Source organism: Podarcis gaigeae, assembly GCF_964106915.1.
Source record: "Podarcis gaigeae genome assembly, chromosome: 11".
In the NCBI taxonomy this organism is placed as follows: domain Eukaryota; kingdom Metazoa; phylum Chordata; class Lepidosauria; order Squamata; family Lacertidae; genus Podarcis; species Podarcis gaigeae.
This window is the reverse complement of record NC_139687.1, coordinates 6,827,391-6,855,156: the sequence shown is the minus strand read 5'-3', so window position 1 is coordinate 6,855,156 and position 27,766 is coordinate 6,827,391. Positions and strand designations below refer to the sequence as shown.

Sequence of the window (27,766 nt, the reverse complement as noted above, 5' to 3'; positions counted from 1 at the left end):
ATCAGAAACCACTTTTTAAACTGCTCTCTGCTTCAAAAGAGAGCTGCTCTTTGAGAAGCACAAATTCAAAGATCCCTCTGGCACAGAGAAATGATCATGCAGTTCTTTGGATCCAGGTCTATGTTTGCACACATCAATTTCAGTCCTGTTTCAGTCCTGTTTAGATGGGAAGTGAGTTTGTGTGTTTCATTCTAAATGAATGTTTTAGAATTTCTATTTAGATCCAGCATTTGTCAGCTTCTACTCCAGAGGACTCAGAAGTAGGTCAGTAAGTCAGGGCAAAAATTCATGGCTGGAACATCCCTCTTGTCTTAACTGCTTTCTGCAAGGGGGGGGGGGTGTGCAGCTGGGTAAATGGAATAACTTCCAGCTACTCATCGAGAGGAAGATAGTAGAGGAAACCAGTACCAATTCCTTCTGAAATTAAAGGCAGTGTGCTAAAGTTAAACTAGTTTGTGCAGAAGTAGTAAAAGACTGTGTAGTTTTTTCTTTTGTTATGGAGGGAGGAGTAGGAACTGACTGGGTGGGTATGCATGGACAGGAAAAGTACTCTGTGAGCACGTATTCTTATCTATAAACAGCTGAGGAGACTGGGTGGGATGCATAATTGTGACTAAACTTGGAATCAGATCAGGGGAAACCAAGACTTTGCTCAGAACAGATTGAAACCTGCCCTACTTTATACAACAGCTTTGAGTCCAGTGATTCCATTTCTCTTAACCTTAAATGACATGGCATCTTTCATGGCATTCAGGCAGCAAGTAAGGGCATGTTTTTGTACATGTGGGCATAGTCTGTATATCTGCATTATTAGGGTCAATGTAACATGTGAGCTGATAGCCCATAGATGTCAGCCACAGTTGGGGAACAGTTCACATGCAGAAGGTTCCAGATTCAGTTCCTGGCATCTCCAGGTAGGCTGGGAAAACTTGTAACCCTGGTGTGATGGTGTCAGTTGAGTGTAAACATTGCTGAGGTAGATGGTCTGACTTGGGATATGGCAGCTTCTTATTGGCCAAATCTCAATTTCAATTTAGTGCAACAAAATGTGTTTCTGTGTAAACTCTGTATTAATCATGTCACTATCACAGAGCTGAAGTGTGTACCGTCCTACATAAACAAAGAATGAAACTAGAGACAGGCTGGCCACATAATATTTTGCAATGGGAACTTCAGCAGCAACTGTTAACTCCCGATGCAAACTAGTGATTAGTGGGGAGAGATGGGGAGAAATTCAATTCAGTTCACATCTGAAGGTGAATCGACCTAATTTAAACTTTTTGAAACAACATGTAAACCAAAATACAAAATTCACTCAAAACCACACTTCTCTGAATTTTACAGTGCAGTTCTCCAATAAGCAATGCGTACAAAAATGCATGAACTGAGGTAAAGTGTCCATAAAAATATAAATAATGAAGAAAATAACATTCAAAATGCATTATATTAACGGAATTTGTTTTTCAAATGTGTGTATATTAGACAAAATTGCATGCAAATACATGCATGTTAGGAGAAATTCACACAAACGTGCTGGTGAATTTTTATGAGGATTTTAAAAACAAAAGTTGCAAACTGCTATAGAAATGTGGAGAACTGAACTTAAAACTGGAAAAATGAGAAACTGAAATTGATAGATTCACCTATTCCTCACCCCAAGCAATGCATTTATATAGCACCGATCAAGCATTACCTTCTCCAGCCAACCCTCTGCATTTTAATAGCCATTCAGGTTGACAAGACTTTTGTATAGCATTATTTGGAGGCTGACAAGGCAAGGAGTGCAATCCCAGCCCATTGGAATGCATTTCTGTGGCCATCTGGAAACGCTGTTGATTTTTATGCAAATGAGGGTAACTGTGACAGGTTTGGGTCAGAGGAAGCAACTGAGGAGAATCCAAAATGCTGGATGGAATGGCCATTCAAAATTGGGCTGATTGACATGGCAGGCATTAAAGCCTACAAGGAATGTCTCAGGACTGACAACATATGCCAGGGCATTCCCATGGTCGTTTATGAAAAGCAGGCTTTATTATGAGAGTATTTACCTAAATTACCACCTTCTCCCTTACCAGCCTGTTTGCTGCCGAAGATCTACCCGAGAGGCCCTTTTCTGTATGCTGCTGTAGTGGAAGTATGGCTGGTGGGGAGTAGAGAGGGGCCTGTCAAGAAAACTGGTTTTTATGTTTAGGCCTTTTCTAAAAAGATGGCTCCTTTTGCTCAGCTTTCTGGGTAAATCAGCTTATGAGAATGTAGTTTTCTCTCTCACTAATAGCACATGCACCTATGTTATCTCACTGTCCCAGGTTTTCAAGGCTATCTCACTGCCATGCTAATTAAAGTTAAATTATTTCTTCAGCTTTGCAGTCGCACATATACTCTTAGACTCTAGGTTCTGGAAAGCTACAACCTATGCACTTTCCAATTGGCTATGAATACACTGGAATATTGTTAGGCAAAATCCTAGAAGTACTGTATATTCCTCTGCAGGGTGCAGGGTGGGATAGCCTATATGTAGTAGTTGGGCTCTTGGTGATTTATACAGGTCATAGTTCAGTTCCCCATCTCAACAGATTCCTACGGCCATTTGGTAACACACTTCATTGACATAGAAGGCAGCAATGCCTGTAGCTGATTCAACAGAGCTAAGATGTCCTAATGCATTCTTATGGCCATTTGACAACTCAATTTTTATGCATATGAGGGTAGATGTTGGGTACAGCAGGGCAGGCCTTAAAAACCTCTGGATGAGCAAGCAACCACCTTTGATTTAATGCTTTCCAATGGCTATTCAGAAATACATTGTGTTCCCATAGCCATTCATTTAGTGTATCCCAAGAAACACAGGGAGAGAAGGCAATAGAAATGGATTTTTCTATTAGTGGCTTTTTATGAACAACATTAAATCAGTATTACATACATGAAACCTGCTTAAACTGTAAGTATAATGTCACAGGGATTAATAAAATTGAACAGCATAGAGTCCCTGACTGATGTAGTCTTATGAGCCACTACAAATTTGGATCTGCTATATTTAACAGCTATTGATTACTTGTGCCCTTGATAGATGATAAAGCCAAATGCTTCTAATGCCAGTATTATGTAACATATTTAATCACCATAGATACGTTCCTTTCCCTTTCCATTGCTTATGTTTTTACCTTGTCCAAATATCTGATACATCTTCAAATGCCTCCTATATTCTTCTCAGATTTGGTAGCCTGTCATGAAAAATTCACCCTATCTAGTGCCCTAGTTTCTAAAACAAATGTTAAATTAAGATAGACACAGACATGTCTATTCCTCTTTTGTTTTTGGACATCTCACATACTGTATATTTTCCTACTTCCATATAAACAATCCAAACTTATTTGTCTGTTTTTACTGGAAGGCATCTGAATTATTCAACTGGTTTACACCTGCAAAGTAAATGTAATTTGCAAGCTCGTGGGATGAAGGCAATATCTACACGATTTAAATAGCCAAGGTATTGTTCATCCTTAAAGTCAAACTCCAAGTTCTTTCTATTTCCCCCTCCTGTGCAACTTCTCAGTGAAGCCTGAAAGCAGGATCTGAGCAACTGACATTTGAAGGCTTACTGTCTCTGACAGTGAAAGGAGAACACAGCCTTATCTTCCTTCAATTTATAATCTCACGGAGTGAGACAATCTATGGGAATCTGCAAAGAGAAAGTGGAAGGTGGAAGAAGGGACAAGGATTCCCCTCTCTCCACTGGTTCCATTCCTAATCACCCCCCCCAAAAAAAAATAAGTGCTAATCAAAATTCAGTTACATGCATTCATTTTGTGACAATCATTCTAACAGGAGCCAGTAAATTAAAAAGAGGTGGACTAGAAAGATGCAAATGTACTAGTATTTAATAAGAATCATGAATGGCAACTGATATCAGAGGTGGAAATATCCCATTCTCCCTCTAAAGCAATGTCCCACTAATACGTCAAGTGAATGCGAGTCAGGGTTTAGGTTAGCAAGTCAGGGTTTAACTGGCCAAAGGGTCATCACTTTCAGATTTTTCAACTAGTACATTTGCCCATAGCTTTGGGTGTAGTGAAGCTTCCTTCAACTATCTTGCATTCCCAACTTTAGCACTCTTGTTTTCTAAACCTCTGGCCTCTCTCTTTCTAGTTCATCTTTCTTTATCTTTGTGACATTGTAGATGACTCCAAGCTAAGTGGACCAGTGGTCTGACTTGTATAAGACAACTTTCTATGTTCCATCAGATCAGAACACCACACTGTTCACTTGAGAATAACACTAATTCGCAGACAAATCCTAGTTTTCTCTTTTTTTCTCTCAAGGGAAGGATGCAGCTAGTGCTAGGACATTAAAAAGTAGTATGTCCCCGGTGGACAGTCCTGTGATCCTGCTGCATATCATGGCAAAGGATAATACCTGGTGAAGATCTCAAAAGTGGCCCAAGAAGCCAAGGCTGCAGCACTCCCTATGGAATAAGCAAGCATGCCTTCAACAGTTGCAAATTGCAAGAAGTAGAGGGCAGATCTATACTTTCCTGAAGCCAGTGCACCAGGAAGGTCATAGACACTGTCCTGCCAAAGATAACTTCTTCCAAAGTAAGAATAGGGTCTGTGTTGTCAAATGAGCTTCATCCTGTTTACATAACACACGAGAGCTCTGTATACATCAAGAATTTCCCCCAAGGAGTGGCAGGCAGTTGGCAGAAGAAAAGAAAAACAAATCTTCCACCCTGTAGAAAAGGCCAGGTCAGTCTTAAGAATAAAATATTTAATGGGCCTAAATAGTACATTTCCTAGCAGGTAAAGACACAGTTCTTTCCCTAAAGGCAGAATCCCAAACTCTAATACTCAGCTTGCTGAGGTGACCACCACCAGTCAGTCTTCAAAATCAGGATCTTGAATGTAGTGGGTCCAAAGGCTTTAAGAGGTTGGGTACCCTGTGAACTGGAGGGGGGCTCATAAAATAAGCTGACAAACTATGCAAGATGACAGTAAGTTTTACAGGGTACTGGCAAGGGCTGATATCTGCTTCTGTAGAGTTCTTTGTTTCAACCCTGACTAAAGGCTATTTTGGAGGAAACCAAATCCACCACAACCAGTGCTTTCCACCCCTAGAAAAATGGGTGCCGGAACACACCATGAAGTTGTTACAGTAAGTGCTACGCTTTTTAACAACAACAAAAAGAGGTGCAGGCAGTGGCATAGCGTGGGTTGTCAGCACCCGGGCAAGGCAAGTAATTTGCACCCCCTAACCCATGGATTTGCGCCCCCTAACCCTAACCCCCAGATGTTGCGCCCGATGCGGCCGGCCCCCCCTGCACCCCCCACGCCACGCCACTGGGTGCAGGTACTGTGTACCATTGAGTACCCCCTGAAAAAAAGCACTTACCATAACTTAAGCCTAGACTGAGTTCTTTTTACCATACCACTGGCATCAAGCTACAAAAACATCCAGGTGGTACCACATACTTTTTAGTCAAAAGGACATAGATGCAAAGAGGATGTAGATCACTTCTGTGGAATAACTAGGAGCTTAGAGGCAGCCCACTTATTCTCCAAGTCAGTACAGCCCAGATTGTGTTAAAGCAGAGAAATGTGAAGGAAGAGATTTGAGGTGCATGAATGTGGCTCACGAGCTCTAAAAACCACATGCATTTTGGCCACCACTGCACATTTGCAGCCATGTTGACTAGGACACAGTGGCCCCTGATGAGGTCTGCAAAGTATAATATACTAGTGCCAGATGGATCACTATTAATCCATGGAACTTATGCTGCTTTCCTTCTTTTTTGTTTGTTACCTACATACCATGGTAACAAACAAAAGCAATAACCCTCCCCCCCCCCAAGTTTAAAAGGCCATAGATTGTTAAATTAGCCAAAGGCCTGGGAAAAGAGGAATGTTTTTGCCTGATGCCTAAATATATATAACGAAGGTGCCAGGCAAGCCTCCCCAGGGAGAGTATTCATCACCAGAGAGGCACTACACTTATTTTGGAAGCAGGCATATATTGGGTCAGTCCAGTGGCGTAGCGTGGGGGGTGCAGGGGGGCCCGGCCGCACCGGGCGCAACATCTGGGGCTTAGGGTTAGGGGGAGAAAATCCACGGGTTAGGGGGTGCAAATCCACAGGTTAGGGGGTGCAAATTACTTGCCTTGCCCCGGGTGCTGACAACCCATGCTACGCCACTGGGTCAGTCTCAATAATCTGAATTTGAAGTAGAATCTTGCCCAAGTTGAAGTATGAAATATTCATTTCCAGAAGCTTGGACGAAGACTGAAGACATGTCACAACATCGTGTTAGAGGAGCGTCACAAGTACACTCACCAAGTTCATGCTGCTGGGAAACAGAAAGACTCATTCTATGGACACACTGAGAACCAATTACAAAAGGAGTGACTGATTTTGTCATCCTTGCAGATGACAAAACTATGGATCTACAGGGCAGAGCTTGTTATTTCCAAATGTTTAAGAAACAGGACCTAAGAACAAAGAAAGAAACAAGCATGCAGGTAGTTGAGGAGTGGATATTTGTAGATCCCCTTCTCCATGAGAAAAGCTGCTGGACACTCCAAGATCTTGGTGAAGAGCCTCAGAGTTCAAGAGTGACGGAAAGGCAAAGCATAGAATTGCTGGTACTGATCCTTATACCTGAAACAACAGAATCTGCAGTGTCCATTCTAGGTGGGGATGTGAGGACAGGTTTTGCTAAGAATGACTGTGGCTAGGTGGTGCCTCAGTCAGGGAAGAAAAGTATCAAGAGTCTCTGTATGAAACTTGTACTTGATCAGAAACTGATTGGCTCATTTAAAAATCTAAAACAACTCACGCTTCCCTGCTTTGTGAAGGACCTGGGAAAGGGCCCATACCCACCAGAAGGCCATACTGGCAGTGACTTTTTCTGGCAAGTTACAGAGCCTTGATGGGGGAGAGATGCATGCTGCTGCTGGTGAAAATATATGTGCATGGTCTGTAAAGGTTGGTCTGACGTGACCATAAGCAATTTCATACGCAATTTCATCTGGTCAAGGCTAAACCAAGGATGAAGAAGAATTCCCTCCATGGAAGCCTGGAGGGAGAGAAGGCAGGTGAACATTGTCCCTGTTTAGGGAAGTTTTTAATGTTTTGTGTATTTGTCATGTTTTTAATATTCTATTGGGAAACCCAGCCAGATGGGTGGGTTATAAATAATAATAATAATAATAATAATAATAATAATAATAATAATAATAATAATCTACTCTCGCTTCCTCACTTGTTTTCTTTTTTATAGGCTTAAGAACAAAATGCCAGGTCCTGCTGGAGCCTATCATCTGCAAAATAAGACAGGATGAGAAGAGGCCATGTCTCATCCAGTTCTGGACTGCTTTCCTGGCCTCAAATGACAGCGTTTCCCAACGCTGCCTTTCTCCTCATGAAGGAAGAATGGCTAGATAAGGCTTCCTAAATGTCTGACAGGATACAGCGGGGGCAGGAGGTCTTTTGGGAAAAGAAAAGGTGACAATGTGCATATGAATTGGGGAGGGGGGCACAATAGTGGTGACCTTGACAGAGAAATATCGACCATGATTTGCCTTGTGACTAAAGGGATGGAATTGGAAACCAACCATTCTGAATCATTAATGAATTCCAATTCTCTACTTTGAACTTCACCTCTTTGTGGAATGAAGTGAAAGTCTCCCCCCCCCCCCAATTTCTTCCTAAAAAATGCATGCTATTCCTAACCAAGCACCTTTTTGTTCAGCTTTGGGAAACTGCTTTCTAAATGTAACTGTTTAGTACAACTGGTCTGTATTGGATATCATTTTTACATCTGCACAAACCAACAACGGCAAAATAAGGCTACTTGGATGGGAAAGCGGCTAGTCCCACCAGTAACATTCATCAAAGATACTCTGCAATGAACACTCTGCAGCCCTGTTAAGCCAAAGTATTTGAGTCATTTGAGCTTAGCAAGTTGCCTAAGTTGCCTGATATTTTAAGTTACTGGCAGAAGTGCTAATATTACAAGAGGCAGCTGTAGGAGCTTGAGCCTGAGCTTCTGGATAGGAAAGAACTCCTCCTGGATGTTCTTGTCTAAGAGGCAATCTGTAGCTGCCTGTAGAACAAGTGAGAGCTGGACCATAAAGAAGGCTGATCGCCGAAGAATCGATGCTTTTGAATTCTGGTGCTGGAGGAGACTCTTGAGAGTCCCATGGACTGCAAGAAGAACAAACCTATCCATTCTTAAGGAAATCAGCCCTGAGTGCTCACTGGAAGGACAGATCCTGAAGCTGAGGCTCCAATACTTTGGCCTCCTCATGAGAAGAGAAGACTCCCTGGAAAAGACCCTGATGTTTGGAAAGATGAAGGGCACAAGGAGAAGGGGACGGCAGAGGACGAGATGGTGGGACAGTGTTCTCGAAGCTACCAGCATGAGTTTGACCAAACTGCAGGAGGCAGTGGAAGACAGGAGTGCCTGGTGTGCTCTGGTCCATGGGGTCACGAAGAGTCAGACACGACTAAACAACAACAACAAATAGAGCAAAGTGGTCCATTGTGATGATGGCAACACCTAGTGATGTATGATGTTTTTACTATTTTTTTGTTGGGAGCCACTTAGAGTAACTGGGGCAACCCAGTCAGATGGGTAGCATATAAATAAAATAAGAACAACAACAACAACAATTAGTGGCTGGGGCCTTCATTTGGAGCAGGGGTGGCCCACAAGATGCTTCTTGGATTCCCAACTCCCTTCAACTCCAGCTAACATAGTCAGATGATGGCAGCTGTAGTCCAGCAACATCTGGCAGACCACAAATCCTCCATCCTTGTTGTAAAATATAATAACACTTTATACAATGTTATAGGTTTGCTTTAGAACTCAAGACAGGGTTTGTCACAGAAATGGACTGGGAAAAATCTTTGAAATAAATATTCTCGCTGATTAGTTAATGCAACAACAAACTTCCAACAGCCAGAAACTGTCCATTAAAAAAACGTATTTGAGAGGAACAGGGACATTTCATTTAACTCTGGCCCCAAGGACAATGTAATGCTATTGACAGCAGTGAAAATTAGTACATGGTGTCAAATTCATGCCTTCCTACAGTAACACAATTCTATTAGCTTACACAGCGATATCACCATTTCCACTCTTAATGTGTCAGGTCCTTGCAGCAATTAGGAGGTGAATGGTGTTTCCAACTCTATCAGGCTAGGTAGCTAGAAATGAATACCTATGATTTCAATCTATACAGCAGAAAACAGCGAGAAAGGTTAAAAAAACAACACCCCACCATTTTTAGTTTGGTTGAAATACAAAAACAACAGCTATGTTTTTTCTATGGTGGAGGGAATGTAAATTACTCAAGAACATAAACAGGCTTTCAAGGATAAGGAGACAATCGTGATAGTACCACTAGGAAAAGAAAAAGTGGCATAGGAGCCACTGGTGTGTGTGTGTGTGTGTGTGTGTGTGTGTGTATGAGTGTAGAGGTGCTGCACTTTGTGTGTGTGTGTGTGTGTGTGTGTGTGTGTGTGTGTGCTATGCAAAAATCATGATACAGTTGTACCTCGGAAGTTGAACACCTTACAAGTCAAATGTTTTGGCTCCTGAACGCTGCAAACCTGGAAGTGAGTGTTCCAGTTTGCGAACTTTCTTTGGAATCCAAATGTCTGATGTGGGTTCCATAGGTTCCGATTGGCTGAAGGAACTTTCTGCAGCCAATCAGAAGCTGCGCCTTGGTTTCCAAACGTTTTGGAAGTCGAACGGACTTCTGGAATGGATTCCATTTGACTTCCGAGGTATGACCATATTGGAAAAACAGGGAAGCCGGACGGTGCTTCTGTGTCTCCCTGAATTGAGTGAGCAAGCGCTCTTTCCTCCCTCGTGTGCAAGCCACTGACAGAAAGCATTGTTTTGTGAGGCTAGCTGATGCTGTAGCTTAAGGAAACCCACCCTTCCGGCTCACATGGGCCAGAACAGCATGAGGGCATGCCCAGCTGGGGGGCAAGGAGGCTTCTGCGATTCAGCTGAGAAGTTCAAGGAAGCCCCACCCCCACCCCTCCGGCATGAGTCAGAGTGGCATGGGGGTCAGCTGTAGGGCTGGGCCATGTATCTCAGCTGCTTCTCCCTCCCCACCTTATTTCTTTCTTCCTCCTTATTGCAGACATTGTAATATATCATTATATCATGATATTTAGCTGGTGATATATCACATTGTTGAAAACCAGGTATCACCCAGCCCTAACAGTGCCAAAATATTTGAAAGAAAGCACCAGTTGATATAGTTTCAAATGTCTTTATTAGTAGTAAAATATTCATAATTATGATTAATAGGGTGTATGCGGGAGGAGAGCTTGTAAAAACTGCTGGGAAATGCAATTCATCTCTGCATACTCTCCGCCCTACTTATTGGTAAAAGCATACACAGGATAGGCTTATAGGCTTAAGAACAAAATGCCAGGTCCTGCTGGAGCCTACCATCTGCAAAATAAGCCTATAATTGACTTTTTATTTCTATTCTTTGTATATTGTATTGTTGTTTTATTGCTATGGCTGATGGCTGACGCAAATAAAGATTCAGTCATTCATTCATCCATTCATCAAGGTGTTCAAAACTAAAGGAACAGGCACTATAATGGTGCTTGGCTGGAAAGGGGAGAATACAAAAAAAACGTAGTACAGTAATTCCATCTAGAAATGGAATGTATCCAAGTTCCAAGGGACTTGGAAAAGAGTTAAGAGCCTCGGACAGAAGATTACCAGGTTGATGGACTATATGGAATTGGCGGAAATGACTGGCAGAATCCGAGACCAGGGAGAAGAGATGGTGGAAGAAGATTGGAAAAAGTTCAAAGACTATTTATAGAAATATTGTAAAATTAATGAGTGTTAGAACAATGTTGGAATGAAGTTATATGGCTTTAGTAGAAATGTTATAAGGAATTAAGCACAAATAAGTATTATAGTATTAATGGAAAATAAGGTTAAAAAATGTTAAGATAATTATATGATAGAAAATAGAGAAAGATGGAAAGGAATTGCTGAAGTAATTAATAGAAGTGGAATACAAAAAGGGAGGTGAGAGGTCGTTGAAACAAGGGAATGAAAGATAGGGTACTGAAATGGTAGGATGTGTGTTTTAAATTGTTTTTGCTCTGTTTTGTTTAGTTTATTGTGTTAATGTTGTGTTGTGTATTGTTTATATATTGTATTGTATTGTTTTCTCCTTCTTTTATTTTTCTTTCCTTTTTTCTTTTTTGTAAGGTTTAAAAGTAATAAATATTATTTTTTAAAAAAAATAGAAATGGAGTATCCAATTTTATAAACTGCCATTGAAATGTGTCAGGCTACAATTGAACAATTTATCCTTGGTACAATATACCATATTTATCCGTGTATAAGATGGGATTTTTAACAACAATATTGTTAAAAATTGGGGGTCAACTTATACACGGATAGTGCAGAGGGGGGACATGCGATTGGTGGCAGCCGTGAGCAGGAGATTGTAATCAGCGATTGGGTGGGTGATTAGTAGCTGCGGCAAGGCCTTGGCAGCAAGTGGGTGGGCGATTGGCATCAGCGGTCAGGCAGGTGAGAGATTGTCAGCAACCCCCCCCCCCATAAAAGCCCAAAAACTCTGGGCAATCCTCCCCCCATTTCCTAAATTTGGAGTCCCCAAAAATAGGGGTTGTCTTATACACGGGGGCATGTTATACATGGAAAAATATGGTAGGTGCTGTATTGAAGTCAAAGTAAAACAAAGGATATTGCTTCAGTTCCCATTTGACCAGAGCATCTTTAATGCTCATTCAATGTTCTTTTGGCTCCTTTTTTGGTAAGCTGCCTGGCTCCCTTTCCCTCATGAGGCTCCTTTGAAGCACTAGTTGCTTGCAGAGATATATGTTAGCTGACTCTAACGCAGGATTTGGAATTTATAGGCTAGATAAAGGGAATTGCTAATGCATTCACTGGCACAACATCACCCCAAGAGGATATAGTCTCTAGATCAGAGTCCCGAAGGAACCCTAGCTACTGTGCATGCATGCTACAGTTTGGCACACACTGCTTTCTTTGTTTCCTTCTTTCTAGGATGAAACTCTGCTGTTCCTGAGATCAGGTAAGATATATCACAGCAATAGGACATCAGCCACCACCCCTAACTGTGTCACAGAATCAGACAGAACCCAACAGCATAGTGCTAAGGTAACTCTTTTTTTGCGTTGCAAAATGAAGTGCCCAAATATCTGTCCAGCTCTTTCAGAGACTTCCCTGGTTCAAGTGAAAGGCCAAGAGTAAAGGGGTTTCAATGGGTACAGTAACGGAAGAAAACACCCAAAGAACTCTACAGCAGGAGTTCTAATGTCCACATGGAGATACTCAGTGCTTTTTTCTGGGGTATGCAGGGGTATGCATACCCTTAAACATTTTGTGAATCTAAGTTTGGCCACATTGAGGGGCAGTATTTCAATATGAGTAGGAAAATGAGTAGCCCTAAACATTTTTTTAAAGAAAAAAAGCACTGGAAACTAAACACACTTTCCTGCTTTGAGGTCATGTTGAAATAAGCACCTGCTAGTCCATCTACTGTAGTTCAACTAACAGACTCCATAGAGATAATCAAAGCAGAAGGACTGTGAAAGTTGATGGAGCTGGATCCCTATCCCAGTGGCGGCTTTGAAACCTTATGGGTGTGTGTCTCCACAATTCTGGAGGCTAATGTGTAATACTGTTAGTACAGAAAGAGATCCCTAACCTATAGCAGGAATCCATATGTGATATATGCACAGGAACCTCTGCTCCAATCTGATGCATATTTGCCTCTTATCATCACAATAAATTGGTGAAAGGCTCCAGGAACTGGACCATAGAGAAGATGGGTGCTCTTCTTTCCAGAGATCACAGTCTTCAGCATGAGCAAAGTAGTGATGGGTGTCATGGCTATAGATCCAGAAACAAGGGAATAACAGAGGTGTAAGGTAAAAGTGAGGTGAAGGAACTCAGGAAGAAGCAGAAGAGTCAAGATCGAGTAGCAGGAAGTGTCATCAATCACAAGGATGTCAAGGGAGACTTTGAGAATAAGGAGCTCCTTCACTGGGAAGAGGCATGGTAGATTGTCGAAAACCTTTTAAAAATGGAAACCTACACTGAAGGGCTCTGCTGCTGTGACAGCAGTCACCATAATAACTTAGAATAGAAGCAGAGGATGATGGAGAGGAGCTCATCACTCCAGATGTTGGTGGGGTAGTCATGGGAGCGGCAGAGAAGTCATTAAAGCATGCACGGTATGGGAGACCTTCACACACAAAAACTGCTAGAAACTTCTGAAAGGTACTCCGCACATGCACAAAATCCATGTGTGTGCATGCGCAGAGACTATGAAGAAAAAATGCCCAAGTAATGGGTAGGATATGAACTAGAGAACAATTTAAAGGTAAAGGTAAAGGTACCCCTGCCCGTACGGGCCAGTCTTGCCAGACTCTGGGGTTGTGCGCCCATCTCACTCAAGAGGCCAGGGGCCAGCGCTGTCCGCAGACAATTCCGGGTCACGTGGCCAGCGTGACATCGCTGCATCTGGTGAGCCAGAGCCGCACACGGAAACGCCGTTTACCTTCCCGCTGGTAAGCGGTCCCTATTTATCTACTTGCACCCGGGGGTGCTTTCGAACTGCTAGGTTGGCAGGCGCTGGGACCGAGCAACGGGAGCGCACCCCGCAGCGGGGATTCGAACCACCGACCTTTCGATCGGCAAGCCCTAGGCGCTGAGGCTTTAACCCGCAGCGCCACCCGCGTCCCAGAGAACAATTTAGCAGGGTACAAATGATTGCTACATAATACAGGAGCACTGTATTATTGTGTGCTTTAGTTTGGCCCTTATGTAGGTATATTTAAAGAACTGTGAGAGAGATTATCAGTGAAAGATGAGCTGGATTTGAGCCAGGTGAAAAATTTAGCAATGTAGTGCTATTTTTTGGCACGTTTCCCTAAGGGTTGTAGTAAGAGACTGCAGTGAGGACCAACATTTGGGGAATGGGTTGGAAATATAATAGCATTGCATCTGTAAGGATGGATCATTTGGGGAATGGGATGGAAATATAATTGCATTGCATCTGTAAGGATGGATCAAACATAAAGCTCTTGACTGGTTTGCATCAAATAAGTCAGATAACAGGGGTAGGATTATGTGTTGATAAACTGCAATCAGGAATGCTCTAAGATAATTCTTTTTCTAAACACGTCGAGCAAACTGGATTGATAGACCTAGGCTCTTTAAAGACTTTGGTTTTAACGCTCTATTCTATCGTGAGTGAGAAGACAAGCCCCTGTCCCTCCCCCCAGCTCTTCACCTCAATCCCTCTTGAGCTCTGGGTCTTATGCAGTCAATTTGGTTTTGGTTTTCAGGGGGGAAAAGCAAAAGGAAGTTGGGCATGCTTTGGACAGCTGAAGCCACATAGCGGCTAGGAAGATTAGGAAGTCCCTGATCTGACTCAAGATGCCTTGTCCACAACACAATCTTCCTAAAACCACCCTGTTTGGATACACACCTTTAACTATCACAAACCTTTAAAAATCTAAATCCAGTGTCAGATTTTTAAAAATTAAACCCCACATTTCATTCATTTAAATCATTTTGAGTCTAATATAGAAAGGGTTACTAATGGAGTTGATTTGAATTGGTCTAAATTAAGTATGAGAAAACCTGTGTGCTGTTTTGGTGCACAGGCCATCAGTGTTCAATACAAGCATTCTGTTGGCACTGAAGTTCAACACACTGCTTTTTACATCGCCACAGTTTAAGCTTTTTAATATAATACGCATAATCTCATCCACGAACTAATCTGTTTTTCAAAACTCCACACTGAGCACAGGGATTCTAAGACTCAGAAGTTCTGAATGAACTTAACTGGCATACAAACCAACAGAGAAATTAGGGCAACCCAGTCAATCACCGTAAAAGAATACTAGAACTTTTCTGCTGCTCTAATGGAAAATTCAAAAGAAGAAGAAACAAAGGGCAAAACCAGAGCTGGAAAGTGGCCATATTTTTGGCAAGTACCGTTTGTAGTCCCTAGTGAAGTTATTGCTTAACCCATCTCCATAACAGATGCACAGATTTTCAGATGAGATATATGAGTTGCAGCGAGGACCTTTATATAGATCAACTAGTGTAGTGATATATCCGTCTCTTGGGTGAGGAACAAATTAAAGGTGGAATGAATTACATCAATAGCTCCCCCAAATGAACTGAAAAAACTTTGAATACGTCTTAGGGCTTGAAACAGTTTGCAGCCAAATTCACTGCATTTGAAATTTAGAGTAGGCAACAACACTCAATGATCTTTCTGAGCAAGGATGTGCTTTCAGACAGAAAGATCTCATTAGCTTACATTTGATTTTTCTTTAAACATATGTTGGCAGCAACCCTGAGGGAGGATACATCACTATGGTAAGCACTTTCCTAATTTTACACTAGTGATGGTAATGATTTTTAGAATAGTGCTAATATGGAATTCTGAGGTAGTGAGCTGAACTTAAGCCCCTTCCAGAGTTCAAAGCTAGTTCAATTTCTTCCATTGTTAAAGGAACAAATACTGTTACTACTTCACATTTACACAGTAGCTTTTCTGTGTGATCAAAGTAACTCACTTTCTGAGCAGAAAAATCATGTTCAGTAGAAATATGGCCTCAATAACATAATATCTCTCTGGTTTTGTGGGTGTATACAAATACAGATATATGAGAGAAGGGAGAGATGGATGAGAGAAGGCTGAGAAGATGACAGGCTCCTTAAAAAAATCGTATATATGCCTTAATAAAAAATGTTTAGCGGTATATGTTCTGCTCTTTATAAAATGGTCTATAATTTGGTTAGACTTATGAAATATACAATGACATTGTGTGTGCCATGTTCTATTGAAATCGAATCCAACAGTATACAATGCAACTGTATACCATCTAAAGTTTATATGACCCACTGAGATCAATGTGGCTTATTCCCTGTTGCTTACACAGATTTCCTATTGAGTAAATCTGACTGAACTCGATAGGACTTGCTTCTGAATAAACAAGAACAGCATCCCATTGTTTATTGTCCACATATTTTAAACGAAGCAGGTTTGAACAAGGCCTTTTAAAAGGTAAGCAGTTGGGGAAATGGCATTTAAGGGACACGGTTCACCTTTGAATGATAGCTGGGCCCAAACCAGGATCCTGACTCTTTTTTTATCATAACTGTGCCGACCCCATTTGTGCAGCTTCCCTTGGTCTTGCAAAGATTGAGCCAAAACAGGGCTCTTTGTAAACAAAACAATACCCCTTTTTGCGTGACTTTTCAAAAGTTATGCCATAAACATAACATTTTCATAAGTCTAAGCTATTTGAGAAAGAACCCAAAAATACGGGTTGTCTGTAGCCATCCCAACAGCAGCTTTAATAAATTATAATGATTTAAACTTCCAAAGAGACCTGTGAAGTTGTAAGTTAAGGTAAATACTGCACCTTCTTTGAAAACCATTTCTTATCATTTTTAATCTTATTTCTCAAGGTATTTCCTTGCCATTAGAGGGACTGTAGTGACCTCTGATGAACGAAATAAAATGTCTGACCGAATAGATTTATAGACCTTGGTCATGAAACTGGATTTCTTAAAATCAAACTGTATATGGGAAATAAAACTTTTTTGTGGTTTGCATATTTGCAAATAAAATTTTATGTTGACAAACTGAGAAGTCAGCACCTTCAGGGGAATTTACAGAACTTGAAAAATTATTTGCAAGTCGTATGACCCTGTTTGATGGCCTCATGAAGGGGCTACATGCATAATCAAAACACTCAGCATAATTAGCCAAGATAAGAACCAATACTGATCACTGCTGGGAAGCCCGGGTGCAGCCTGAACTTATAAAAATTGGATGGACCTGAGTGATGCCCTGGCCTACCACTTCAGCCATGCCTCCAGCTGGTCTCATGTTGGCCTGTTCAAATGGGCACTTCCTGCTGAGAGGTGCCACTGCAGGAGAGGCTCTGATGTCCCCAATTGGTCATAACATGGTAAAGATGACCTGACCAGGCTGTGGCTCTAACCGCTACTTGCCAGGATTCCCAAATAAGTGGCTGTTGTTTGAACTTCTCCAGCCACTAGCCAGATGCTTTTGAGAAGCCCACAATCAGGGCATGAAGGTCGTAGCTCTCCCACAAAACTGACTCCCCATAACTGGTATTCAGGCATATACCACCGCTGAACCTGAAGGCTCTATTTATTTACCACAGCTGATAGTAATTGACAGTCCAATTTGTCCAATCCACTTTAAAAACCATCCGAGCCAAGGGCTATCCCCACATCTTGTGGCAGTGAATACCATAAATGGATTATTCATTGTGTGAAGTAATGATTTTTGTTTGCAGATAGGTAGCCGTGTTGGTCTGCCATAGTCAAAACAAAAAAAATTCCTTCCAGTAGCACCTTAAAGACCAACTAAGTTAGTTCTTGGTATGAGCTTTCATACCATGCATGCACACTTCTTCAGATACACTGAAACAGAAGGGTATCTGTTTCAGTGTATCTGAAGAAGTGTGCATGCACACGAAAGCTCATACCAAGAACTAACTTAGTTGGTCTTTAAGGTGCTACTGGAAGGATTTTTTTTTGTTTTTATTTTTGTATGTTCGGAATCCACGCCCATTAACTTTATTGGATGATCCTGAGTTCATGTCACCCAACAGCTGCCTTAAAACACAAGACAAAACCCACCTAAAATATTCCAAACATTTTAGTCTTTCCTTGTAGATGTCCCAAATGAACCTCTAAAGCCTTTTGGTTGCCCCTTCTAAACCCCTTTCAGGTCTGTGCTTTTTTGTGATGGGACCGTTGGACTTGTACATATTGTTGTATTCAGCTAGGCCTAAAATTGATTCAAGTGAAATTAATTATCTCAAATTAGTCATGTCAATTAACTTCACTGGATCTACTCTGTGTAGGACAGCATCTCTACAAAGCAGCTGAATTATAGTATAGGACTTTTTTCCAGCCAGAACTCAATTCTGGCACTTCTCAGGTAGGCACCATTGCCATTATAAGAGAATGAAGGAGGTGTTAATGGTGAGTTCTAGCACCTCTTTTTCTAGAAAAACAGCACTGGTTTTATATAAAGGAATTACAAGACTTGCTGTATTTTTAAAAAATATTTTCCCTAATAATCATAGTATGAAATATGACTGTGCATCCAAACAGAGTTACTTAGGAGGGAGATGATATGGATATAAATTGATTGTATTTCTGTTCACATCTGAGAGAAAGTTGTATTAATTGACATCATATAACCTGTGGAAAGTTATCATTTGTTCCTGGAAATATGAAGATGAAATGGGTGCATGTTACCACACATGGTAGACATGCCCACATATGGTAGACTGACTGGACAAATATGAGAAAAGATAAAGCAACCACTGACTTACAACTGCATCTTGACCCCTTTCTATTCCTTTACAGAGAATTAATGACATCAGTGACCACTGCTGCCAAATCACTTCCTATATGAAAAATATATTTGGGGGGGGGGGGGAGCAATCGGAACTCTCACTACTACTGAATAAGCACACAAACTATTTGATCATGGCGTAATGGTTAAAATGGTTACTGAAGAGTGAAAGAAGCGGCAATGAAAATGAACAGTTCGGTTTTTCAGTAGCAATTTGTATTAATCATCGGAAGAGTAGGAAACTGAAGACAAAACACCTTTTGCAGAAGGACACAGGAGGAGGAGCCCCCACAACTCTGTTGGCTGAGAAACACCTTCATTGCCTGGTGGTTCCACTCTCCCCCTCCTGTGACATGCACTCAAAGTATTACAGCACTCGCCACATCCATGGAGACTATGGATAATGAGATATAGAAAGTAATGGCCTCACTCTGAAATGGTGCTGAGGGAGAAGCAGAGAAAGAAAGCACCCATGGCCATAAAGGGACCAAGGTGCACTTAGGGGAATTTCAAGAAGTGGGCATTTTGGGCTGCCTTAAAATGCTTTTGTACCAGAACATACAAACACATACAAACATTTAGCACAGCCCCAGTATACATTTGTTAGTAGAAGAAAGGGTATAGGGGCCCAGCACTTTGTACTGCTAATATGCACTGCAGACTTCAAGAATCATGGAGAAAAAAATTGCTGTATCTTTCAGGAGGAACATTAAAATACACCTTCCATTTTCTGAGTTAGCATGCATACTGTATGTATTTTGTACAAAGTTTACACATCTAAATGTAAAGGGACCCCTGACCGTTAGGTCCAGTCATGGACGACTCTGGGGTTGCGGCGCTCATCTCGCTTTACTGGCTGATGTGGCCAGCATGACTAAGCCGCTTCTGGCAAACCAGAGCAGCGCACAGAAATGCCGATTACCTTCCCGCCGGAGCGGTACCTATTTATCTACTTGCACTTTGATGTGCTTTCAAACTGCTAGGTTGGCAGGAGCAGGGACCGAGCAACGGGAGCTCACCCCGTCACAGGGATTCGAACCGCCGACCTTCTGATCGGCAAGACCTGGGCTCAGTGGTTTAGACCACAGTGGCACCCGTGTCCCTATGTAAATGTATATAGTGTGTATAAAAAAACAAAAAGCAACAATCTAAGCCATTGAAGTAAAGAAATAAAAGCAGCCCCTCTTACCTTTCATTCCAAACTTGGAGTGCCTTCCAAACTTGAGAATAATGAGCAAAATAACTAAGCCAGTGCACACTAATGCGGCAATCCCAACTACAACATAGACCTAAAAGAAAAGAAAAGTGCATTAAACCCAGTATTGAAGTATTGGCAGTATTTGAACATGATATCAGAATTGTCAAACTGGAAAAGCTGAACTCTTGCCACTCAGATCCTATGGGTGTTACACACCTAGGCTGCTCTTACTAGGGATAGTCACAACGCCCTAATAAGAGCTGAGAATTTAGAATTTTAATCCTTAAAAAAAAAATTTAAGGTTGCCTCTTCAATAAAAGAGACTTCAAAATATGGCTTCTATGGATTTTTGCTAAGGAAACCAGAACCAGGAAAATATCTCAAGATCATCTGCTCCTGTGGATACAACATCCAGTTTATCTTGGCTTTAAAAAGGTAAAGGACCCCTGACAGTTAAGCCCAGTTGCAGACAACTCTGGGGTTGCGGTGCTCATCTTGCTTTACAGGCCAAGGGAACCGGCGTTTTGTCTGCAGTTTTTCCGGGTCATGTTGCCAGCATGACTAAGCCGCTTCTGGAAACCAGAGCAGCGCCCGGAAACGCCATTTACCTTTCCACCAGGGCGGTACCTATTTATCTACATGCTTTCAAACTGCTAGGTTGGCAGGAGCAGGGACCGAGCAACGGGAGCTCACTCTGTCGCAGGGATTCGAACCGCCAACCTTTTGATCAGTGGCTCAGTGGTTTAGACCACAGCGCCACCCGCGTTGACCTTTAAATTACTTAAATTATGTGGGTGCTCACTAGAACATTCAGCTAAAATTACACCATATTTTTCATGCCAAAAGAGGGAAACCCAAAATATTTCAGGCTGTAAATGGGAGTTGTTTCCATGCAGCTTGGAGGCTGCAGCTAGGTAACATCACTTAATGGTAACGTATGAAACAAACTTTGCACACTGTTTTCTATCTATAATTTACCAACTCTTTGAAAAAGCAATTGTTTCACATTATATAAATGCCTGTGAAAAGCTCTGGGGTATAGTCAAGGTGGTGTCCTGTTACAAGCTAAAACACCACAAACGTATCAGATCCCTTGTCAGAAAGTCTGCTGAGATTACAAACCAGGAAACTATGTATATACTTACAGTGATGCTATCTTCATTGTTTTTGTCGGAAACATCCGTAGAAGTAACTGGATTACTATTATTTGTAGTATCTTCAAAATTATCCGTTGGCGTTCCATAATCCTCTAAGAGAAAGAATGTATTTTTATTTACTTCCCTGACTGTAACTTTTTTTTGTCTCTATGAAAAGTACTAAACACAGGAAATGAAAATTTACTCTAATTCTATAATGTATTGTTCAGTGTTCTAAGTTTTGTTTGCCAAAAATGCAGAAAGCCAAGAACTTTATTTGCTCCTGACTTTCTCAGTGAATGCTCTGTGGTATGAAAACTTGTGTTGTATCTACTCTTCAAATTCAATATGTACTCTGTTCTTTCTTAAGTTATATTCTAAACAAAATAGTAATATTGTGATAGTAAAATGCACTAAATACAAACTTCTTCTGTTATTTGTATAGTACTTCAAAGAGTTAAAATAAGTTAAGCAAAAATACTGTCCCCTGCCCTAAGAATCTTATAATAATCTACCATTTAAGGGGAACGAACAAGAAAAGGGAGAGAGCAGGAACAGGAGGAAATAGAGTTCCATATACTTGCTGCACAATCCTAAGAATCTATATTCAAAAGTAAATTCCACTGAGCTCAATGAGACTTAGTGTTTAGTAGGTATAGGATTACACACGTAATTGGTGGTAAAAATTAACTGTGCAATCCTATACTTGCCTACTCAGAAGTAAATCCCACTGAGTTTAATAGGGCTTATTCCCAAGAAACTGGGCATAATAACGTTCCAGACAATGAGACAAATCAAGGGGTTTGTGGAAAGAGATGGAGTTCAATTGGAATTTAAAGGAAGAAGGAGAGGTATCATCTCCTAAGAATTCTGTGAGGGAGTTCTAACGACATGGACCAGCCAAGAATAATGCATAGGGTAGTTTAAGGCCTGTTTTGGGCAACTGAAAGTACATCATTGTTTCCCTGATTCATCTAACTTTCATTTTGAGTATGAAAAATGTATCTTTTTGCTTGAGTTACAGTTCTTCTTTCCCAGTGAAATAAGTTTTGCAAAAGCTCAAAGGCGGGAAGTATTTTCACTGACAAGAGATAGGTTAAGTTGAAATGCAACAAAATGTGCATTAAAACATTAAAAATATTTTTCAGAAAGTTTTGCAATTTGAAGTATCTTAAAATGCCAAAAAAGTTATTCTCCATTTGGTGGAAGGGGAAAAGGTTAGATTTATTAAAGCAGGCATTTGGAAATACAAAGGAATGAACAAGTAATTAATGAAAATCTGTTCACGGAGCATAGAACAAAAGATCTTCACTTAATATTAACGAATCAAATATTAAACCTAAGTTATGCATAACTTTGCTTATCCTTGAACTGAAGGAAATTGTTTTAAAACTATTCCAGAACAAATATATTCTCTTCCCATGAGATAGTAATGCTTCTTGTGTGTAGAACTTTTCAAAAGGTTTAATCTGCTCATTATCTCAAATCGCAGCAAATGCTGTGCTTATTTATGACTAGTTACACTTCCTTTCATGTTCTGCATAATACCTCATTCCAATGTCAAGATCCCACAATGGGAAAATGAAGTCCACACCACCTGGTGCTCTGTTAATATCACAAGAAGGTGTGTATCCAAACAGGAAAGGTGTTCTACATCCAGGGAAGGGCAAAAAGTTTCTTCCTTGAGCCCAGAATGGCTAAGCAGTAAAGGTAAAGGTAAAGGTACCCCTGCCCGTACGGGCCAGTCTTGACAGACTCTGGGGTTGTGCGCCCATCTCACTCAAGAGGCCAGGGGCCAGCGCTGTCCGGAGACACTTCCGGGTCACGTGGCCAGCGTGACATCGCTGCTCTGGCGAGCCAAAGCCGCACACGGAAACGCCGTTTACCTTCCCGCTGGTAAGCGGTCCCTATTTATCTACTTGCACCCGGAGGTGCTTTCGAACTGCTAGGTTGGCAGGCGCTGGGACCGAGCAGCGGGAGCGCACCCCGCCGCAGGGATTCGAACCGCCGACCTTTCGATCGGCAAGTCTAAGACGTGCCAAAAAAAACTGCACGTGAAACTTGTGAGATCATAGGGGTGAGGTGGGGTGCTTTGCATTACATTCAAGAATCTTTCAAGACTCTTGTAACAGAGTATAAGCAAAAAGGTGGAAAGGAGGTTTCACTTGACACATTAGTGGTTGTGTTGCCATGATATAGATATACTGAGAAACATTAACATTGCCACTTGGACAAAAGCCAGGGGTTCTTCCACTTTCATTAGTATATATTATCACAAAATAAGAGAGGGCAAAAGAAAAATCAGATTATATGGCTTTTGAGCCAAATCTGAAAACTAGAAATAAATAATCATCCAGCAGAATGTACAATGTAAACATAAAAAACATGTAGAGAAATATATAATTTCACCCAGTACTAGGTGGTTTTTCGTACAAAATGTTTTCTGTTTATGGCTTTTAGAGTTGCACAACTGGAGTTAATCTTTTTATATGCTTTGAATGCAGAGTTAATTTTTATGATTTGTTTTGGAAAAAATGATGCAATCAGCTCCACGCATAGGAACGGAGCATTTAATGGCAGAAATTCCATTTGTTATAATTGTATACAATCGACAGAATCGAGCCACTTTGTGTGCTTCAGACTACCAAGGTGATTAACTATAAGCTAAACTTAATGGCAGTTTACTCCCTTTAAGTCATCTCACTCTTTCCCCAAAGTACATAAGGAAGATAGGCAAGTTTGATATATTCCCTACCAAATATATTTAGATGTGAGCTGGTATCATTTGAGCAGGTTGTTTCTTTAGCTGACATTAGGAGGGAGGAGCAGCTTGCCCAGTGCTGTGAAGCCAAATCAACAGCCTCCAGCCACCATGGTCACTGCCAGTTACCAGGAGGAAAAGGGGTGAGGCACTGGAGAATTTGGGTGAACAAGTGGGAGCATCCTGCATAGCCCTAACCTCACCCCTTCCCGCTGCTGGGAGACTATTGCTGCAGCTTTTCCCCACTGGGTTAGTTACTCCTGATAGGACAGTTTTATTTTATCATTAATTTTGACAATCCAGAAAAATCAGAAATGACACAGAAAATTAAGTGAGGGAGACTTCATCAGTGGGCTGTGGGATTCCCTCCTGCCCTGCTCCTCCACTATCACAGGCAAGCTGCCCAAATATTTATCCAAATAATGGGTTCTTGAATGGTCCAAAACTCCCCTTCAGAATTGATTTTAATTAGTATTAGGAACTACTCATTCCTCTTACAGGTAATGTGGTAATCCAATTGCATGCTAGAGTTTATGGTTAATGATGTGGAATAAAACCGAATTAATATATAAAATTATATATTACAATTAATATATAATTTATATTGGTTTTTTAGACAATTTTTGGCACAGGGCTATATATTCAGCAAGAATGAACAAAACTTTCCACTCCTGAAGGTATACAAGTATTATAGAAACAATGTTTAAAATGGACTTTCATAGATAAAAGGCAATGGTGCCTTTTATGATGGCATTATCTAAAAATTTAGTTCTTATAAAAGGAACCATTTTTGATCTATTAACAATAGGTTAGCCTTTTGAAGAACATTAATTTGCAAATAGCTTCAGCAGCAATCCTACACACAATTGGGCAGCTTACAGGTAGGACTTAAGCAGATTAACTGTGTGCAGGATCATAGCCTCCAACAAGCACAGTTTTAAGAAATTGTTTTAAAAAGAAAAATAGCTGATGGGAATTTTTATATGGTAAACAGTATTTTTTTAAAAAAATATAGTAATTAATAATTCTATGTAGATATACAAAAAACAAGAAATATGAAAAACAAAAGTATGATATTTTCCATAAATATATAAAGGGATTGTTATATAAGAAGACTTGCTTCAGTACACACAAAAAAGAAAAATTGGAAATTTCCCTTAATACGAATTTCTGTTTCTCTAAGTCTCAGAGAGGGCAGCCCTTAACCTTGAGAAGGCACCTGGAACATGTAGGTAGGTCAATTTTCATTGCATTGCCAGGAGGAATGGATACCCTGTCCTGCCAGAGCAGACTGGAAGAGGGCACAAAACCTTTGGTCCCCACTCAAAACCAAATAAAAAAAAACATCCATACCAACAGGCACCAATTATTTCAACCATTTCAAAAACAACTGTTTCTCAAAACAATAAGAAATGGAAAGAAGGAGGTGAGCAGGGAGGTGAGTTCACCCCAGGCACATCTGTCTGCCTCCAACGTATGTACAATGTTGACAGAAGCTCTGGTTTGAAGGAAATCCATAACCGGCTGGCTAGTCACAAAGAGGTCGCAGGTGGACTATCTTCTAGGAAATTCAGAGAAGAGAAATTCCATTTTCTCCTGAGGCTCCAGGAGGCCATTCCTTCACCTTGGCACGTAACAGAGAAGCAGAGTTAAGGGTGGGCTTCCATTAGACAGCACCTTATTAAAGCACAACATTGTGCAAGACCGTCTTATTAAAGTCCACATCTGCAGTATCTATTCTGTAATGCTTGCTGAATGCATGTGATATTTTATTCTTGTAGATTGTAATGCTGTCGTGGTTTGAAATACAGCTGTAAGCCATTTTATGGAATAAGCTCTCTTGAAAAACAGATTGTATTTTTTTTTTTAAGGTAGTAAAAACAAATATGGGTGGAGACCCATTCAGCGACGTATCAAATGACTAAGGACAATTAAGCCAAAAGACAACAGATGCTGCCATCTCCTTTAGGGAATAGTGAGTTTCCAAGTCTTTGATAAGTCAAAGCAGTATATTCCATTGAACAACTAGAAACTGTATCCTTGGATACTCTGCTACCCAACATTCATAAGCTAACTGTGGGTTTTTTTGGTAGTAAATAAACCATAGATAAACTGCTGGACAGAGTTTGTAAGTTGCATTTGATATTTGTGGATATCAAAAGTGTTTTACTGCCAATTTGCCTGGGGAGACAGATGCTCTAGGAGCACTTTTAGTCTGCTTTGCCCTATGACAAGAGGAGAGAGTGGGAATAATAATAATAATAATAATAATAATAATAATAATAATAATAATAATAATAATTTATTATTTGTACCCCACCCATCTGGTTGGGTTTCCCCAGCCACTCTGGGCGGCATCCACAGAGACCAAAAATACACTAAAATGTCACACATTAAAAACTTCCCTGAACAGGGCTGCCTTCAGATGTCTTCTGAATGTCAGGTAGTTGTTTATCGCTTTGACATCTGATGGGAGGGCGTTCCACAGGGCGGGCGCCACTACCGAGAAGGCCCTCTGCCTGGTTCCCTGTGTCTTTGCTTCTCGCAATGAGGAAACTGCCAGAAGGCCCTTGGCGCTGGACCTCAGCATCCGGGCAGAACGATGGAGGTGGAGATGCTCCTTCAGGTATACTGGGTTGCCTCACAGTTTTTGCTACCAGAACATTTATTCTAGTACAGTGGTACCTTGGTTGTTGAACGGCTTGGCTCCCAAACAAATCGGCTCCCGAACACCACAAACCCGGGAGTAAGTGTTCTGGTTTGTGAACATTTTTTGGAAGCCAGACGTCCAAAGTGGCTTCCAATTGAGTGCAGGAAGCTCCTGCAGCCAACAAGAAGCCGTTCCTTGGTTTTTGAACGGTTCTGGGAGTCGAATGGACTCCCAGAACGGATTAAGTTCGACAACCAAGGTACCACTGTATTTTTATTTTAGATGAAAATTGCTACTTTCCTTCACTGGCAAGACATCTGGCTCCAGACTAGGTGAGAATGGAGTGCTCTTGAAGAGACTCTGTGCACATATACACACAAAGAAACATCCCCAGAGGCCCTTCTCAGGCATGTTGGGCAGGGAAGGAGAAGCCTCAGAGAGCTCTTACAGCTCCAACTTGACCTGACTGTTCATCTCACAAGGCAGAGCTTGACAGGAAGGGCCGCCATCTTGTCCCTCTCCCTTGACAGCAATGAAGATTGACCCTGCTGACATTCTCCAGGAAAATGTGCCACCTCAGGATTAAAGATTGCCCTTCAGAAAATTCAGAAGAAATTCATATCTATATTAAATTCAAGGCAAATTTTGAGGTTCTAAATCTAGCTGAATAGTATCTACTGTATTCATGATTCCAAACTGTATAAAAGTCCATCTTTCACATGTTTCAGTCATTTACATGATCATTTGAGGTTATATACATATTTGAAGTAGAAAATAAAAATATACCACTATAACCAAGATGGGTGTAGAACGAACTACCTGGATAACAAAAAGAAAAAGATATAATTAAGTTACAAATATAGCATAGAGGTACAGTTAACCAATTAGCTTTTAATCACATGGTCCCATATAACATTAAATGCAGACCTAAGTTATACACACTTTTATCTTCTAAACTGTTTCCAGAGAAAAACAAAATACACTTATTTGCGCATCATATTCTATACCACACATATCAGCTGAATTCACCTATTTTACATTATGCATGCACATTTATTTTGTGAAACACCCTGAGATCTGCAGATATAGTGTGGTATACAAATTTAATAACTAAATAACTAACTAACTAAATAAACAAACAAATAAATAAATATATTGTGCCTTGGGAGAACATTCATTCAATATTCAATATTCCTAAAATGAGAATTCAGATTCAACTTGAATGAACAGGTTTGCACTGGGGAATTTTTAATGTAATAATTATCACTTTTCTAAAAGAAAAAGAACATAGCCATGTCAGGCTGAAACACAACAGTCTAAATAGCACCACTCACTACTGAATTTGTAACTTTTAAAGGTTTTTTAAAAAACATATCTAGGAAGCTGAATTTTCCAAGATGATGAAACAGTTTGGGCACACAAAATCTAAGTCACTTATTATTTCTCTAGAACAATGAGAACAGCTTGCAACTTGCTAAGATTAGCGTAACTTGAGAATAGCGGGCCCTGTTCATATATTTTATTGATTGGAAAACCCATTTATTTAAGTGTGTTTGAACCTCTCT

General features: G+C 40.8%; 1 protein-coding gene across 9 annotated transcripts in view; it reads right to left on the bottom strand.

The window, feature by feature from the left end:
• Positions 1–27,766, bottom strand: part of NTRK2 (neurotrophic receptor tyrosine kinase 2) — a 188,204-nt gene that overhangs the window by 96,176 nt on the left and 64,262 nt on the right. For 7 of the 9 annotated variants that reach the window (XM_083701958.1, XM_083701950.1, XM_083701956.1 and 4 more), the window contains 3 exons: positions 26,988–27,020; positions 20,800–20,903; positions 19,646–19,745 (listed from right to left, as the gene is read on the bottom strand). In XM_083701958.1, the coding sequence (XP_083558084.1) occupies positions 19,646–19,745; positions 20,800–20,903; positions 26,988–27,020 (237 nt within the window). The remainder of the gene's footprint in view (positions 1–19,645; positions 19,746–20,799; positions 20,904–26,987; positions 27,021–27,766) is intronic. The other 2 variants (XM_083701952.1, XM_083701953.1) reach the window with 1 other exon arrangement.